Genomic DNA, 13,312 nt, shown 5'->3' with positions numbered 1-13,312 from the left:
ATATGGCAGCATTGATTAAGACATATTCCTTCCAGGCCTTAGTACATCTTTGCCTATTGCCTAGTGGAGCAAGAAAGACTCATAAGTACCTTCATTCTCACAGATGTTTGCCACAGAAGGACAGTGGTATTACCTGGCTTTTGGCAAAGAGAAATGCAATCCTGCATGATGAATGTGACTGGGGGCAGTAGAGTAGGACAGTGGTGTCAGAGAAGAAGGGTTTTCCTGGGGCAAGTCAGCTATAGGACTGGGTAGGATCTCTGCACACAGCGTGGGGGCCCTCTGGTGGGCTGTGCAGGCTCCCATGGAGCCCACCAAAAACTGACAATGCGCTGCCTGAGAAGGGATTAACGTTGGTGTTTAATTAGGACAAGTGGGATGAGGGCTACAATGCCAGCTGCTGCAGAGGGCACAATAAGTACATAATACAGGTTATGTGGCTCCACATTTTTCAGGTAATTTATATACTTTCCTCAAATAATTCAGAAATTATTGGAATTTGAAAGATGCAGCAGCTTATGTGACTGACTAAGCATAAGTTGCATCTCAGGTATGGCAGTGCTGTAGCATACTCAGATCAACGTTTGGCTTTTACACATGTTAATCAGCCCATTTTCAATTCCCAGTAAAGTGAAGCCCAACTCACCTTAGATGAACTCACTTCTTGCTGTCTCCCATCACATGCACATTTACACTCATTATTTACACGTATTGCTAATTACAGTCACTCACAGACAGATGAGGTGAGCACATCAACTCCATTTCCTTTGTTTTTGAGCCAGCATAGAGCTGAACCTCCACCCCAAAAATAGAAATAAAGACTAATTTATTGTAAAGCCATGCTTCTTGTCAGCCAGTGGAATTGTCTAGCAGTACCAACAGCAGTATCTGGTCCTAGCAAAGCTGTTCTTAAAGAGCAAATACTTCCTGACGAGCCACCTCTCTTTCCTGGGGGTTAGTCACAGCCCTCCACTAAGGCTTTGTGCTCCTTGTCTCTTCAGAAGCAGCGTGTCCCCTGTAGGCATCCCATCCAGTCTGCCTTCACAGAGATGCACCTTCATTTTCAAAGCACTTCTGTGCATTTAGATAGAATGAAGATGAAGGAAGAAAACTGTGGCAGAGCCATGGTTAGCTTACTCTAAATAAATGTGCATGACACCAGGTTAGAGACCCTGCTAGGCTATATTGCCCCAGCTGTGGGAAACAAACTCTTGCCTGCAGCAGTAACTAAGTGGTGATATAGCTAGAAATTCTGATAGGTTAGTAATAACTTACTTGAGAAAAATGAAAATTTTCTTTTTTTGCTTCCAAAAGAGGGCTAAGGGTTTAAAAAAAAAAAAAGAAAGCAACCAAAAGACCACCAGCACCACTCTATCCCACAGACACATGACATACACATTTTCATTATATGGATGTGTGTTTTCACTCTGCATTTCAATTTCCTTTTCATTAAAAAGTCCCCTGCACTCCCTGTAATCTTGCTGGAGCAGAAAAGGACAGGAAGGCACAGACCAACCTTCTGTTTAGGTTACCCACGGAAGTGAATAAATCCTTCTGGTAGGCACTTGATATAAATCAAGGTGGAATTTAACCACTAAGAGTAGGTCTCCACACAGGCAGATAATTATGACAAATGGATCCCTCACAGAGAATACAGAAACTTCATAAATGCTTTCCAGCTACATTACGTTCCCTGTGTGCATTCAAGTATAAATTTGCTTTGGCACATAAAGGCATGGAGACAATGACCTCTGTTTTTCTGGTTGGCCCCTTTCTACATTTATTATTAATGGCTGGAGTTTCACTGCCTCAGCCTGTCTTGTTTACTTAGCTGCACTTGTTTCACATACAGACGGTCTCTTACTATATTCAGTAAGGAACATAAGGAAGTCTTGACTGGAACCTCTAGAGACTGCTAACAGGAGTTCAGAGATACACCTTGAGAGTAGTATGACATTCAACATCCCTACTTTGAACACCTTTTGTAGTCTCCCTAATCGTGAGATTCAAAGCTTGTTTACATTTTGATTTTTGTTAAATAATTATTTCAAATTCTTTGGCAAGTTTCTGTGGCTGTATTCTGAAAAACTCTATGAAAAAAAACAGCATTTGTCCTGAGTGATTTGATTAACAGAAGGATCAAGAATTAACAGCCCTCTAGATGGTGCTACTATTTCAAATAAGCTGGATGCTTGCAAACTTCACTGAAGTCCATCTACAGTAGCCTATGGGAAACCAGCACTGAGAAAAGTCCTGACCTCAGTAAAAGAACGAACAATAGAAACAACATAGAGTTCATCTGGCAGTGTTAGCAGAGGAGAAAAGTCTGTCAGTAAACACAATTGTTTCTTTTTAAGAGCAGTGAATGCCTCCATTTTGCACTGCTGCAGAAAAAAAATTAAGATGCATTGATGAAAATTACCTTTCAAGGGCTGGCACAATTTTCTCTCTGAATTCCAATGTTCTCAATAATTTGCTACTCATCTATCTAGCATATCACTTCAGAACAGATGCACTTTGAACACAGCCACAGAAACAACACACAAGCTCAAACTGAAACTTGTTGGCTTAAGGATACTTGTATATTCATACTGTATTTGCATATTACAGGCTGTTAGGTATATATATGTGCTTCAGTGATACACAGAAAGGAAAGAAGGTCATTTACCTTTTCTTGCCCATTGCAGCTGCACAGGTCCAGCACTGGGTCAGATCTTTATCACAGATTTTCTCATCCTTCCTTTCTGACCAGCTACTTTCCTTTCATTGCTGTTAAAGTCAAGAACAAAAAAACCTTTGATTTCAAAATAATTACTGTTATTCATTATTATACATCTGACCTTTGAAACATACAGTCTACATAGCCACTCTCTCTTACTTTATGCAAAGTTCACCTGTTATCTAAATAAATGTCAATTTTGGGATCTCGTTAAGCCTTCAGCCTCAGTAACAGTAACTGTATATTCTGGAGTTTACTCAGACTCTGTAAGAGAAACATTTCGTTCATTTTGACTACCCAACCTTTACAATGTCAGTGTATTTGTTCTTGTGTTATGAGAAAGGCTAACCACATCTTTAGATGATTCATTACTTACCATTCTTTCACTGTGTCCCCATTTATCTCCTTTCCAAGAAACATTCTTCACAGCAACCTACCTTTGGTCTCTTGGTAATTTTTACTGCTCTTGTCCATTTCCATTATAACACAGCTAGTTGGTTTTCAAGGCTGGAAAGTCAGGAAATCAGGGCCTGTCGCTGCTCAGACAAACACTTGTTAAAAGAATCTAAAAGCAGACATAGGTGGCAAGTGACAACCTTTTCTCTATAGGCCTTTTTGTTATTTTCATATTATCAATGGAATATTCACCTTTACTGGCCACTTGCACCAATCTGCAAAACTTAGTGAAGGACCTGTAAGCTAAGGATGAGAATGTCAGCTCAGACCTCAAAAATGCATGAGAGCACTTACAAAGAGTGAAAGAAGTGAAGAATGGGAAAAAATCTGCAGCAAAAAAGAGCTCACTACCTTACTGACAGCTCTGAATTGTAGGAAATTCTCAGTGTGTTTAATGTAAAGCAAAGCAAAAGAAACCAAACCCACACCACACTATAAGAATTGTCTAACACTCTGTAAGTCAGTCTACATGCAAATATCTAGCCAAGTAAATATAAACCAAGCAGTAAGTACCTACTTTCTTTCAGATTTGTATTAAAAATAACCATGAAGACATGAGTTTAAACAACGAGTAGTTTATTCAGGATACTTAATGAATCCTTGCACACAGTCATTTCCTAACTTCTTTGGTCTTTTTCCATAAATCCCTCTTCTTCTGAAGGAAGTGTTTTAATTGTCCTCCTTGTAAGAACCAACACAAACAATTAGCCTTCTTCTTAAAAACAAAAGAAAATCAGACTGACTTTGGAAGTGATTCCTTCAACGTCTCACAATCCTCTGGCTCATAATAAGGTTCCAAAATAGGTTTTAGTTTGATTTCTTCTGGAAGTTTTTGTGTTTCCTCTCTCCTGCTTCCATCTCTTAAAAGTGGAACCAAAGTTTTCCAGTTTTTCCCTGACACTAAAAAGGAAAAAAATGGTTAATTTCTTCTCCACACAAACAGAAATATACAAGTGGTTTGAACAGGAAGCTGATGGAAGAAAGAAGCAGGAAGAAAGGGCTTTGTGGAATTTTTTCCACATTCTGTTTTCCATACTTCAGCTGGCAAGCGCAGCAGATTGTCTTAGAGTTAAACAACTCTCTGCTGGATGCTGGACTCCCAAGGAAGCTTCCTGAAGAAGCCATACTTGTGGCCTACAAAGCAGCTTTTTGGCTATGTGGTTGCCAGCATACACTGTCACAAGCCTTCAGGATTTGCACATATTATCTGCCTTATAAAATCAACAGTCAGAATGCTGAATCCATAGTGCTTTTCTTCCAGAGAATAAAACTGCTATGCGAATAATAAGCCCACAGAGTCCTCTACATTTTGTTGTTGATTGAAAAAGACATAAACTTAGCTTCCATCATTATACTTAAATGTATAAACAGACTGCCCTCTAACAAAAAATCTGTACTGCTTCTATCATTAGAATCTAGGTCCCTGAAACCCTCACCTCTACCAGGCTTAATAGAGTAACTGGGATTTCGTTTGAGGTCCCCAGAGCACCCAGGATCTTCGTTGATTATGCCCAAATTAGTATTCCACGTGGACCAGTTCACTTCATCAACTCTGGGGAAAGAACAACAAAAAGAATATCTATTCTAAGCATTAAGAGAGAACCCCAGTATGAGTTTACATCACCTACTGCCAACTCTCAAGCCAAAGGTCTGACCCAGAAAATAGATTAAACTGACTACTGTAGTATGGCATTTGTTGGAGGAGAGCTCCAAGGGGACAGTTCTTCCCATTATCCATTATCAAATACTTAATGCTGTTTGTCTATAAAAGATTGCTCATTTGACATACAAGCAGGTTACCTAAAGCACCATCTGTAATCATCTTGGCCATCAGGTGTGATCCCCACCAAGACTTGCTTTCCAGATCGGAACGAGCGCCTCAAACAGTTCAAGTAGCTGTTTTCAATATCCAAGATTGTGATGGCTCTCTAACAGGGAAAACAAAGCAGACCACTAAGAACCTGCTGTTTCAGTCACGTAAATCCTGAACTCTGCCTTTAATTAGAAAAATAAATCTTGAACTTTTATTGTTATCACCACCTTAAAGCATGCATCAGACCCATCCATGAAACATCACCTCTGTTAGCATGACATTTAAATTCTCCACAACCTCCATCTTGGATAGCCTCACAGAACCAAGATACCTGGAGTTTCCAGATGCTCTTGCTCTCCTGTGCAATTTTGCTCACAGTTTCTCCCATCAGTGCAATAAGCATATTGAGCAGGAGGATGTACGTAAGGATGACATAGAGAACCAGAAGGATGACAAACACAGACTTGAACCTGTAGTTCTCTGTAAACTCCAGGTCTCCCATCCCAATAGTGAACTTGAAAAGTTCCAAGCAGGTATAATACAGACTGTTATAGGATGTGCGGCCTCGCTTTGTATGGCTGCATCGGGCATATTCAGAGCTATTTGTGTCCTGCCCCTCATTGTCATCTTCAATTAAAGTCACCACAGCTGTAGCAAAAGAAGAATCACATAGAAGATGAAAATATAATTTGAGAACATAAATCTATTGCAAGCAATAAAAATGAGCATGAAAGTATCAGATAAGACAAAATATTTTCATGGCACCTTGTCCCCAATGAAACTGCTCTATAAAATAGTCCCCATAACTGTCACGTTTCAGTAAGTGCTGTCTCAGGTCTGTCTACGTAGAACAGGATGAATGTTTATCCATTCAGCTTTGTTAAGCAGTCTGAGACCCAGGCATGAAAAGCAGTCACACACATAGCTGTTATTCTGAAAAGACTTTTGTAACAAGATTGATTTGTTAGTTTTTCTTTGAAAACAAAAATTCTAAGTCAACTGAAAAATACCATTTTCTGAGATTCTTTGAGATAACATAAAAAAAAACAACTCCAAGTTTGATATTACCTGTGGAAAATCCCAAGAGGAATACTAGATAGACAAACATGAAGCGACATAAGTCTCTTAGGATCATCTGTAACATAGAAATGGAACATTTTTCTATTGCAAAACCTTGAACATAAACTGTAACAAAAGTTGGTTGAAAATATTCCTTCAGTTCCAGAAGGCAACTGCTGTGAAGTGGCTGCTCATGCATTAAACTGTTGTGCATCCTGCCAAGATGATCAACTTTAATACAGAAAACATTTTCCTCTGTTATTCAAGCAATAGTTTACACATGTGTGCAAGACACATGCTTAACAAATAGTTTCATCTTTGTGAGTATAAATCACATTAAGATAATTGCCTCCTTCTTCCCCTCTTGGACTAGCTGGCTACATCATACAGAGGTTTAGTAGCAGTTACTGCCTCCCACTTAACTGCTCTGTTTGGTAACATGTAAACTATTCTTAAGGAAATTTCCAGCTGGCAGAAAGTCCTGCTATAGTCCTCCTATAACAGCTCTCTACTGTTCTCAGTCAACTTACACCTATGTCTATCCAACTGTAGAGTTACTTCAAAGCATAACAGTAACAGAAGGTATTAAGACTGCTATAAAATGCATGGATGTGGAACAGGTGCTTTTTTCTATGACTTAAAAAGTCTATGTCTTTGCTCAGAAAATAAAAGTTGAGTGTGGTTGTCTGACGGGCTTTCCAACGGCATCACGAAAGCACCTGGTGACTCCACTCCTAGAAACCCAGGCACTGGTGGCAGTTTCCTCTTGTGAGCACTCTGCTGGCCTCACCACCCCCTCACTGTACTGACCTTTGCAATCATGACAGAGTAAATGCCCATCTGCTGGAAGCCACGGGTGTAGTATAGCATGTTAGCCCAGCCCAGAGCCAAGGAGAAGACCATGGAAGCCACATACAGTTCCTGGCCACAGAAGTACAGCACCACAGAGCTCAGGAGGAGCAAAGAGTGAACAAAGCTGAAAGACAAGTATGTTCTGAATCCAGAGTGCTGAGACAGTCATAGGTGGTATGAACAGAGGAGAAACATGAGATATACAGCATACTAAATGCACAGAAGCCTTGGCAGACCCTTCCTTTCTTTTCCATTCATTCTTTTCCTTCTCCAGTCCTACAGTTTCCTTTGCAAGCTCTTCAGTTTCCCCACATACAAACTTTCATATACTCTTGCTCTTCATTCTGACTGAAGGGAATAAAAGTCCTTGATGACATTCATTTCTTTAACACATCCTGTCCTTCCACAGACACACGAAATTGCCCATTTTAGCTGCACCTCCTCTAAGAAAACAAAGGGCCCAAATGAAAGTTTCCCTCGGGAATGGGAGGATGTCTGCACAACCAGTGCATATACTGCACTGCAAGTCCAACTTGGAGATCTATTCCTAACTCAGCTGCATGATGCAGTCACTACATTTCTAAACGCTTAATCAGCTTTACCTCCACATTACTGATCCAGACACACTTGTTTAAGTGCTACAATAGCCACTGGCAAGTATTTTGTAAGGTGTCTACCAATTAGAAGTGGTTTAAGCCAAAGCAACAGATCTCACAGTCACCTGCTTCATGCTGAGATACAATCACAGACACAGGCACTTACAAAAGAACTTCACTGTAACTGTCAACTATCAGTGTCTTCAATGATGGGCGCCTCTGCACAAAATACTGTATCTGAAAGAAAGAAGGAAAAAAACAGAATGAAGACTAACTTTGTATCCAAGGAGAGAGTAAATATCCCAAGTGAATACATCAGCTAAGCATTGGTTTCTATACCAGGGAGCTGGTACCCATCCAACATCTGGCAAGAACAGTTAAAAGAACACTGTTGCAAGGGAGACGCTTTGGTAACATAACATTCCCCTTACATCTTGGGCCTCACCTCTTTTGGTGACTCCAGTCTATTCAGCTACTGGTCACTGCATATTCCCCATTGGTTGCCAAGAGGAAGGTGACTGACTTTAAACTAGGACAGCTAAACTTAAATGCAGGTTTGGCTACTTGCAATACTCCATTCTTACATTTTGGCCAACATAACTGTTTAGATGCTCATTGACTTCTTAGGTCTCTCTTTGCACAATAGATAAAACTGTACCTTAGACCAAGGGCTTGTTAGCAACCTGATATCTCCTAACCAGGGCAAAGAAAAAGCTTTGCAGCTCTAGATTAAAACATGGATTATCTTGGCAATGAATTCAAAAGGTGGGTTTGGTTCTCACTTGCACTTACAGCAAAAAAGAAAAGTTTCAAGTATCTTACCCCTCTGAAAAAAAAATACAGTCCTCCCAATACGCTCAGTATCTCTCCAGTCACTCGAAAATATTCCCCAGTGCTGTGACCAAAAGTGAAGGGAGGCTGTGTAAAACAACACAGAGATATTCAGCAGAACTAGAGATAGGAAAGACCTGTCCTTGCCAGTAGCTGAAAACAATTACATTTCTGAGATAACAAGCTAAATTTCTGAATGTGCTGCACCAAGGGTGCAAGTCTAGCCTGAAAAGCAAGCGAGATCAAAGTCTCCCTCCCACCTTCAGGAAAGGAAGAAAACTGACATTAGGAGCACACATGAAAATGGGAGGCTGCTCTGGGATATCACGCACTGAGAGTGACAACATACATTTTCCCCCTTCTGCACAGGTCTGTAGTAGGCAGCCGTGGTCAGGATGCTGATATGAATTGCATATACGAAGAAGTTGAAGTAAAATAAGTGCTTGACAAACCGGTCCCACTTGTCTTGCAGCAGCCTGTTAAGGGGTTCTACCAGCAGCATCTCGTGACGATTCTGAGTGGAAAGATAAAGAGGAGAACCTTGACAGGTTCCGTATGCACTGGGCTTTAAAAATAGCAAGTGATGCTCAATTTTAGCAAATGCTTCCTCTAATACAAGTTGCTGTTTCACAGAAATGACACAAAAGATGTACTGTGTAGAACACAGAGCTCTTCTCCAGCAGTCCCCAGTCTGCAAATAAACATCAAGGAAGTACATACTTACTGGTGTTTCACTACTGTAGGCAATAATTTCAAGCACTGAATTTTTCTCACATGTGTCTATGCAGGACAGGTCATAAAGAGATGAGTGGACAGGTCCATAAGCCCATTCAGTGAACTTCCTTGACAAGTGTCTGCACTCAGGATCTTTGATCTCTCGTCTGAGGATGTAAGCGAAAATCTAATTGAAAAGAACAACACAACCAGCATTTCAGTGCTGACAGTTCTAGTTCCTCAGTATCTTCATAACAGATGAATACTTTTATTTAGATTAACACAGTTTAACTATGCTGAAGTTAATTCACTGGACTGGACTGAAAGAGATTGAAGTCTGAATAAAAAAAATTTAATTTTCTCACTGTATGCTGGTGGATGGAAAATGCAGATGTAGAATAAAGTTTATTTCATTACTTTCTACTACATACAATTTGCAATTATCCATGTTTCAAACCTACCAGAGAAATACAGAGATATTTGTTATACATCTGAGCATACAGTCATGATGAATGGAGACTGTCAGATGGTGAGTTCCATCCATCAATCAAAAGTACAGGCCTCTTGTTCAGAAGATAGCAGAAACCCACTTTCTGTTTCCACCTGGGCTGTCTTATATACTGCTAGTATGTATGTAGTGCCACCTGGGCACATGCATGCATGCACACACACTTCTCAAAGGCATTAAGCACTGTGCAGTTTTGCATGTTGGACTGCAATATTAATTCCTCTTAATAGAAAGGACTTAGCAATAAGCAGTGATAAAATCTATCCTGCATAAATGTTCCACTTGTACTCTGTATCACATAACACAGTAAAGGATAACTGGACACATTTGCTCACCTACCCCTATTTTCCCTGTTTTGGCTGCCAACGTTAATGGAGTCAGCCCTTTTTTGTTGGTGAGTTCTTCCAACTTCAGGATAGGATTTATTTTGGCACCAAGGATCAATATGTTATTGTACATCTTGGTAACAAACTTGGTATTATCCTTAGTATTATCTGCAATCTCCACCAGAGTATGCAGGACCATATTGCCCATGGAGTCCTCAGCAGCAATATCAGCAGCTTGGTAGGGGTTCTCAAGGAGGAATTTCACAATGCAGAGCTGATTGGTGCAGGCAGCCAGAGATAGGGGCAGCTCTCCTATGGGTAAGAAATGAGTGGTCAGAATGCCTAGTACACATGCATAAACAGAAAAGAGACCACGTTATTTTCAGCTTTCACCGTGAGAAGAGGTGGATGTCTCTGTTTAACTCTTGGGATTCAAACAGCTATCACATTTTCTTCAGCTTAACTGCACTAGAGAAACATGGCTGCTTATAAAAACACAAAATAAAGAGTGGTGGAAGGTTACAATCTCTCAAAAAAGAAGTGCTCAAAAAATAAAAGGATGGAGACAGCAAGCTGGCAATGAACATCATCAGCTACTGTGTTTTTTATGAACTCATATTTGGGAAGTAAATATCTGGAGTAAGTCATGGATCAATCCATTTATGACTTTTAAGCCTCCAGTCTCATATAAACAGGATTATTTAATATCTTTCAGTTGGGATAATGCTAGGATAACTCATTCAATCAAGCTCATAATGTGCTTAATCCTACCAAAATAAAAACCAGGTTTCCCTTTGATTTTCCTGAAGAACTCCCCACATGCTCTTGCATGAACATCTGCTCCATTCTGGACCAAGAGTTTAACCAGGTACATGTTCCTTCTCTCAATGGCAATGTGGAGTGCAGTCTGGCCTACCAGAGACAGAAAGAAATCTTCAACTTTTAACACAAACTGAGAGCAGCACAATTCATTCAGCTTCACATTAGATGGTGGAACTGAGAGTTCTGTAGACTTACAAAACTGTAGAATTAAACAAAAAAAGATGGCACAAACAGCAAATGGAAGCCCCTGGAACTTGCTGTTAAATCACTCTGTCACAAGGGGTGGAATATTGCACCTGTCTAACAAGACAGATCTAGCATGAATGCACTGGTTGTTAATCACACACTGCAACTTTTGGGCACTCCCTCCTCAAGCATAACACCTCACACAGAAGACTGAGAGGCCTGCTTGGCCCTATTTCCAGTCTTATCAGCAAGAGTATTCACTATTTCAACTGTATTCTCTGTTTTCTTACCCTTGTAGTAGTTGTCAGTATATTCTGCATTCACAAACTCTTTCAGAGTTCCCGTTTTCTTTGCAATATCCAGCAGCAAGGGAATGGTATCATTTTTCCCATCATGTAGATTCAGCATGGCTTTCAGTAAGCAGGTTTTCCCAGTTTCTGGTTCTATAATGAACAAAATGACAGCTACACAGAAATGTCTAGGAACTCATCATCTACTCCCAAGCATGCAAGAATTAATGTGGTTCTTTTGAAAAGACAAGAAAATCCAGCCAAAGTTCCACAGAAAACATCAATTTTCTGCATTCTGTGCCTTTCAATCAATGGACTGCCTAATCAGTAGGAACTACAGGCTATCAGAGGACCCTCTACAGCTAGTTTACATTTAACAACGCTGTTTTGTGCAGGAAGTTTTTATTCCCCCCACCCTGTTACACGTCTCAGGAGTAGTCTTGGAAGAGGACAAGGGCATCTTTAGGTATGTGACATTATGTGATACCTTTGAATTCATCATCTGTGAGATGCTTCAAGGTCCTATTAAGATAGAGCAGCAGATCATCCAGGTCCTTTGTGTTGCCTTGGGCTACAGCATCAAAGATCCTTCTGCGGTCATAAAATTTGAAAGCTTTTTCAGAGCAGCCTGTGATGGAATCTGTTGACAGGAGCCTAACAGGGTAAATTTTAGTTACTGAAACCAGGCATTTAGCAGGCTTTTTATAAACTACCACACAACTATTTTTCATTTGCTTGTGTAAAATAGCAAGTACAATGATGAGCACAGATGGATCTCCAAAATGCACAAGATCAATAACATCTGATAGCAACTGTTCTGATAAAATTAGGAGTTTGCTGCTGAAATGTTGAAAGCAAGACTTCACGTTGCATTGAAGTACAGCAGCCTAACTGCAGGTGTGGGATCCAGGCAGTACCAGGTTCTTATTCTGAGCAATGTCCATTTACTGAGCAGTTTCAAGCGTGCGAACTAAATCTTATCATTAAGATTCATGGGCTGGAATTTTAGAGATGCGAAATGATGAGAGCTAGTATCAATTTCAAGCAAAATACTCCTTACTTTAGGCACCAAAAATAGCAAAACTGAGAAGACAGGCACGCAAATGTGCAGACAATAAATACTGCTCTAAGTAGCACAGCCTACGACTGCCAAAATGTACTCATTTCAACCACATTTTAAAAGGCAAACTTACTTGTGAAGTTTCCCCCTCTCCATATTGGCATGAAATTTGATGACAGAAGGTGCCATCAGGTGATCCATCTGGTAAAAGGAATCCATTGGAGCCATGTCTTTGTCACTATCCCCCATCACAAATCGTCCACGTCTCGCAAAGATATTGCTTCTGGATGGCTGCACCTTGCTGCTGAATGTACCCTGCAGGTTGTCAGGTGCTTCCAATGCAGAGTCTTCCCCATCCGTGTGTTCATCTGTCACTTCAGATTCTTCTATGTCAGAACTGCCAAATTTCTTCATCTTCTCAAGAATGGAAGACATGATGAACATGCAGCCTGCAACAAACCACACAAACACCTCAGGTCAGCATTTTAGAGTGCCACAAGTCCCTTTTTGCCTAGGATCGGGCTCCAGAAACAGCCAGGAATTAATTGATTTGTCTCATCTCAGAAATGAAACAGGACACATATTCACTATGCTTAGAGTTCAGGCAGTTTAGTAGGTTGTTATCCCTATGCTGTTTTGTTTTTTTTTTACTGTCTCCACTGCCCCATTCATTTCAGAATAGAGAAAGCAAACCAGAGTGTACCTGAGCTTGCCAGCCACCTCACTGCAAACTCAGTCACTTCTGCTTAAAATCCAATGTCTGTCAAGGCCTGAACTTCAGACCACAAATAATCTCTGCATTTATGTTCTGCTTTCTAACTGATTTGTGCCACAATATATTTTCAGGAGTACATCAAGCCTGTGATAAAAGCCTGATATCTTGTGCTGTAATCATATCTTAACGATCTTGAGCAGAGAGGGCTTCCTGTTTTTGGAAGGGTATCACTTAGTGGCTTTACCAGGGTTACAGCAGTGCTAGATGAAAACTGGGGCTTGTAGCTCTTGTGAGATTGGTGTCGCCTCAAACACAAGACTAGGAAGTAGAAAAGTTTACCGCAGATAAAAGATGACTGTAAGACC

General features: G+C 40.4%; 1 protein-coding gene across 1 annotated transcript; it reads right to left on the bottom strand.

Annotated features, from left to right (window-relative positions):
* Nucleotides 1–3,759: 3,759 nt before the first annotated feature.
* TRPV1 (transient receptor potential cation channel subfamily V member 1) lies at nucleotides 3,760–12,667 on the bottom strand. The gene is made up of 15 exons (XM_042879689.1): nucleotides 12,366–12,667; nucleotides 11,660–11,826; nucleotides 11,173–11,325; nucleotides 10,646–10,786; nucleotides 9,888–10,186; nucleotides 9,051–9,227; nucleotides 8,676–8,840; nucleotides 8,318–8,413; nucleotides 7,662–7,732; nucleotides 6,858–7,023; nucleotides 6,057–6,123; nucleotides 5,320–5,636; nucleotides 4,976–5,103; nucleotides 4,612–4,727; nucleotides 3,760–4,075 (listed from the first exon to the last, which is right to left on the bottom strand). The coding sequence occupies exons 1-15, from the start codon at nucleotides 12,665–12,667 to the stop codon at nucleotides 3,909–3,911; spliced, it is 2,532 nt and encodes an 843-aa protein (XP_042735623.1). The 3' UTR covers nucleotides 3,760–3,908.
* Nucleotides 12,668–13,312: the final 645 nt, after the last annotated feature.

This window comes from Lagopus leucura, unplaced genomic scaffold, assembly GCF_019238085.1.
Source record: "Lagopus leucura isolate 7727_CA_CO unplaced genomic scaffold, USGS_WTPT01 Super-Scaffold_100024, whole genome shotgun sequence".
Taxonomy (NCBI): domain Eukaryota; kingdom Metazoa; phylum Chordata; class Aves; order Galliformes; family Phasianidae; genus Lagopus; species Lagopus leucura.
The sequence above is the reverse complement of the archived record's forward strand: the minus strand, read 5'-3'. Positions and strand labels throughout refer to the sequence as shown.

Excerpts from the sequence above, each read along its gene's own strand:
- TRPV1 (XM_042879689.1), bottom strand. The coding sequence starts at position 12,667 with ATGTCTTCCATTCTTGAGAAGATGAAGAAATTTGGCAGTTCTGACATA. Across the intron at positions 7,733-8,317 it reads TGTATTTTTTTTTCAGAGGG|ATACAGTATTTTGTGCAGAG; the intron begins GTAAGATACTTG and ends TCTTTCTTTCAG. Across the intron at positions 6,124-6,857 it reads ACTCTGTCATGATTGCAAAG|ATGATCCTAAGAGACTTATG; the intron begins GTCAGTACAGTG and ends TCTATGTTACAG.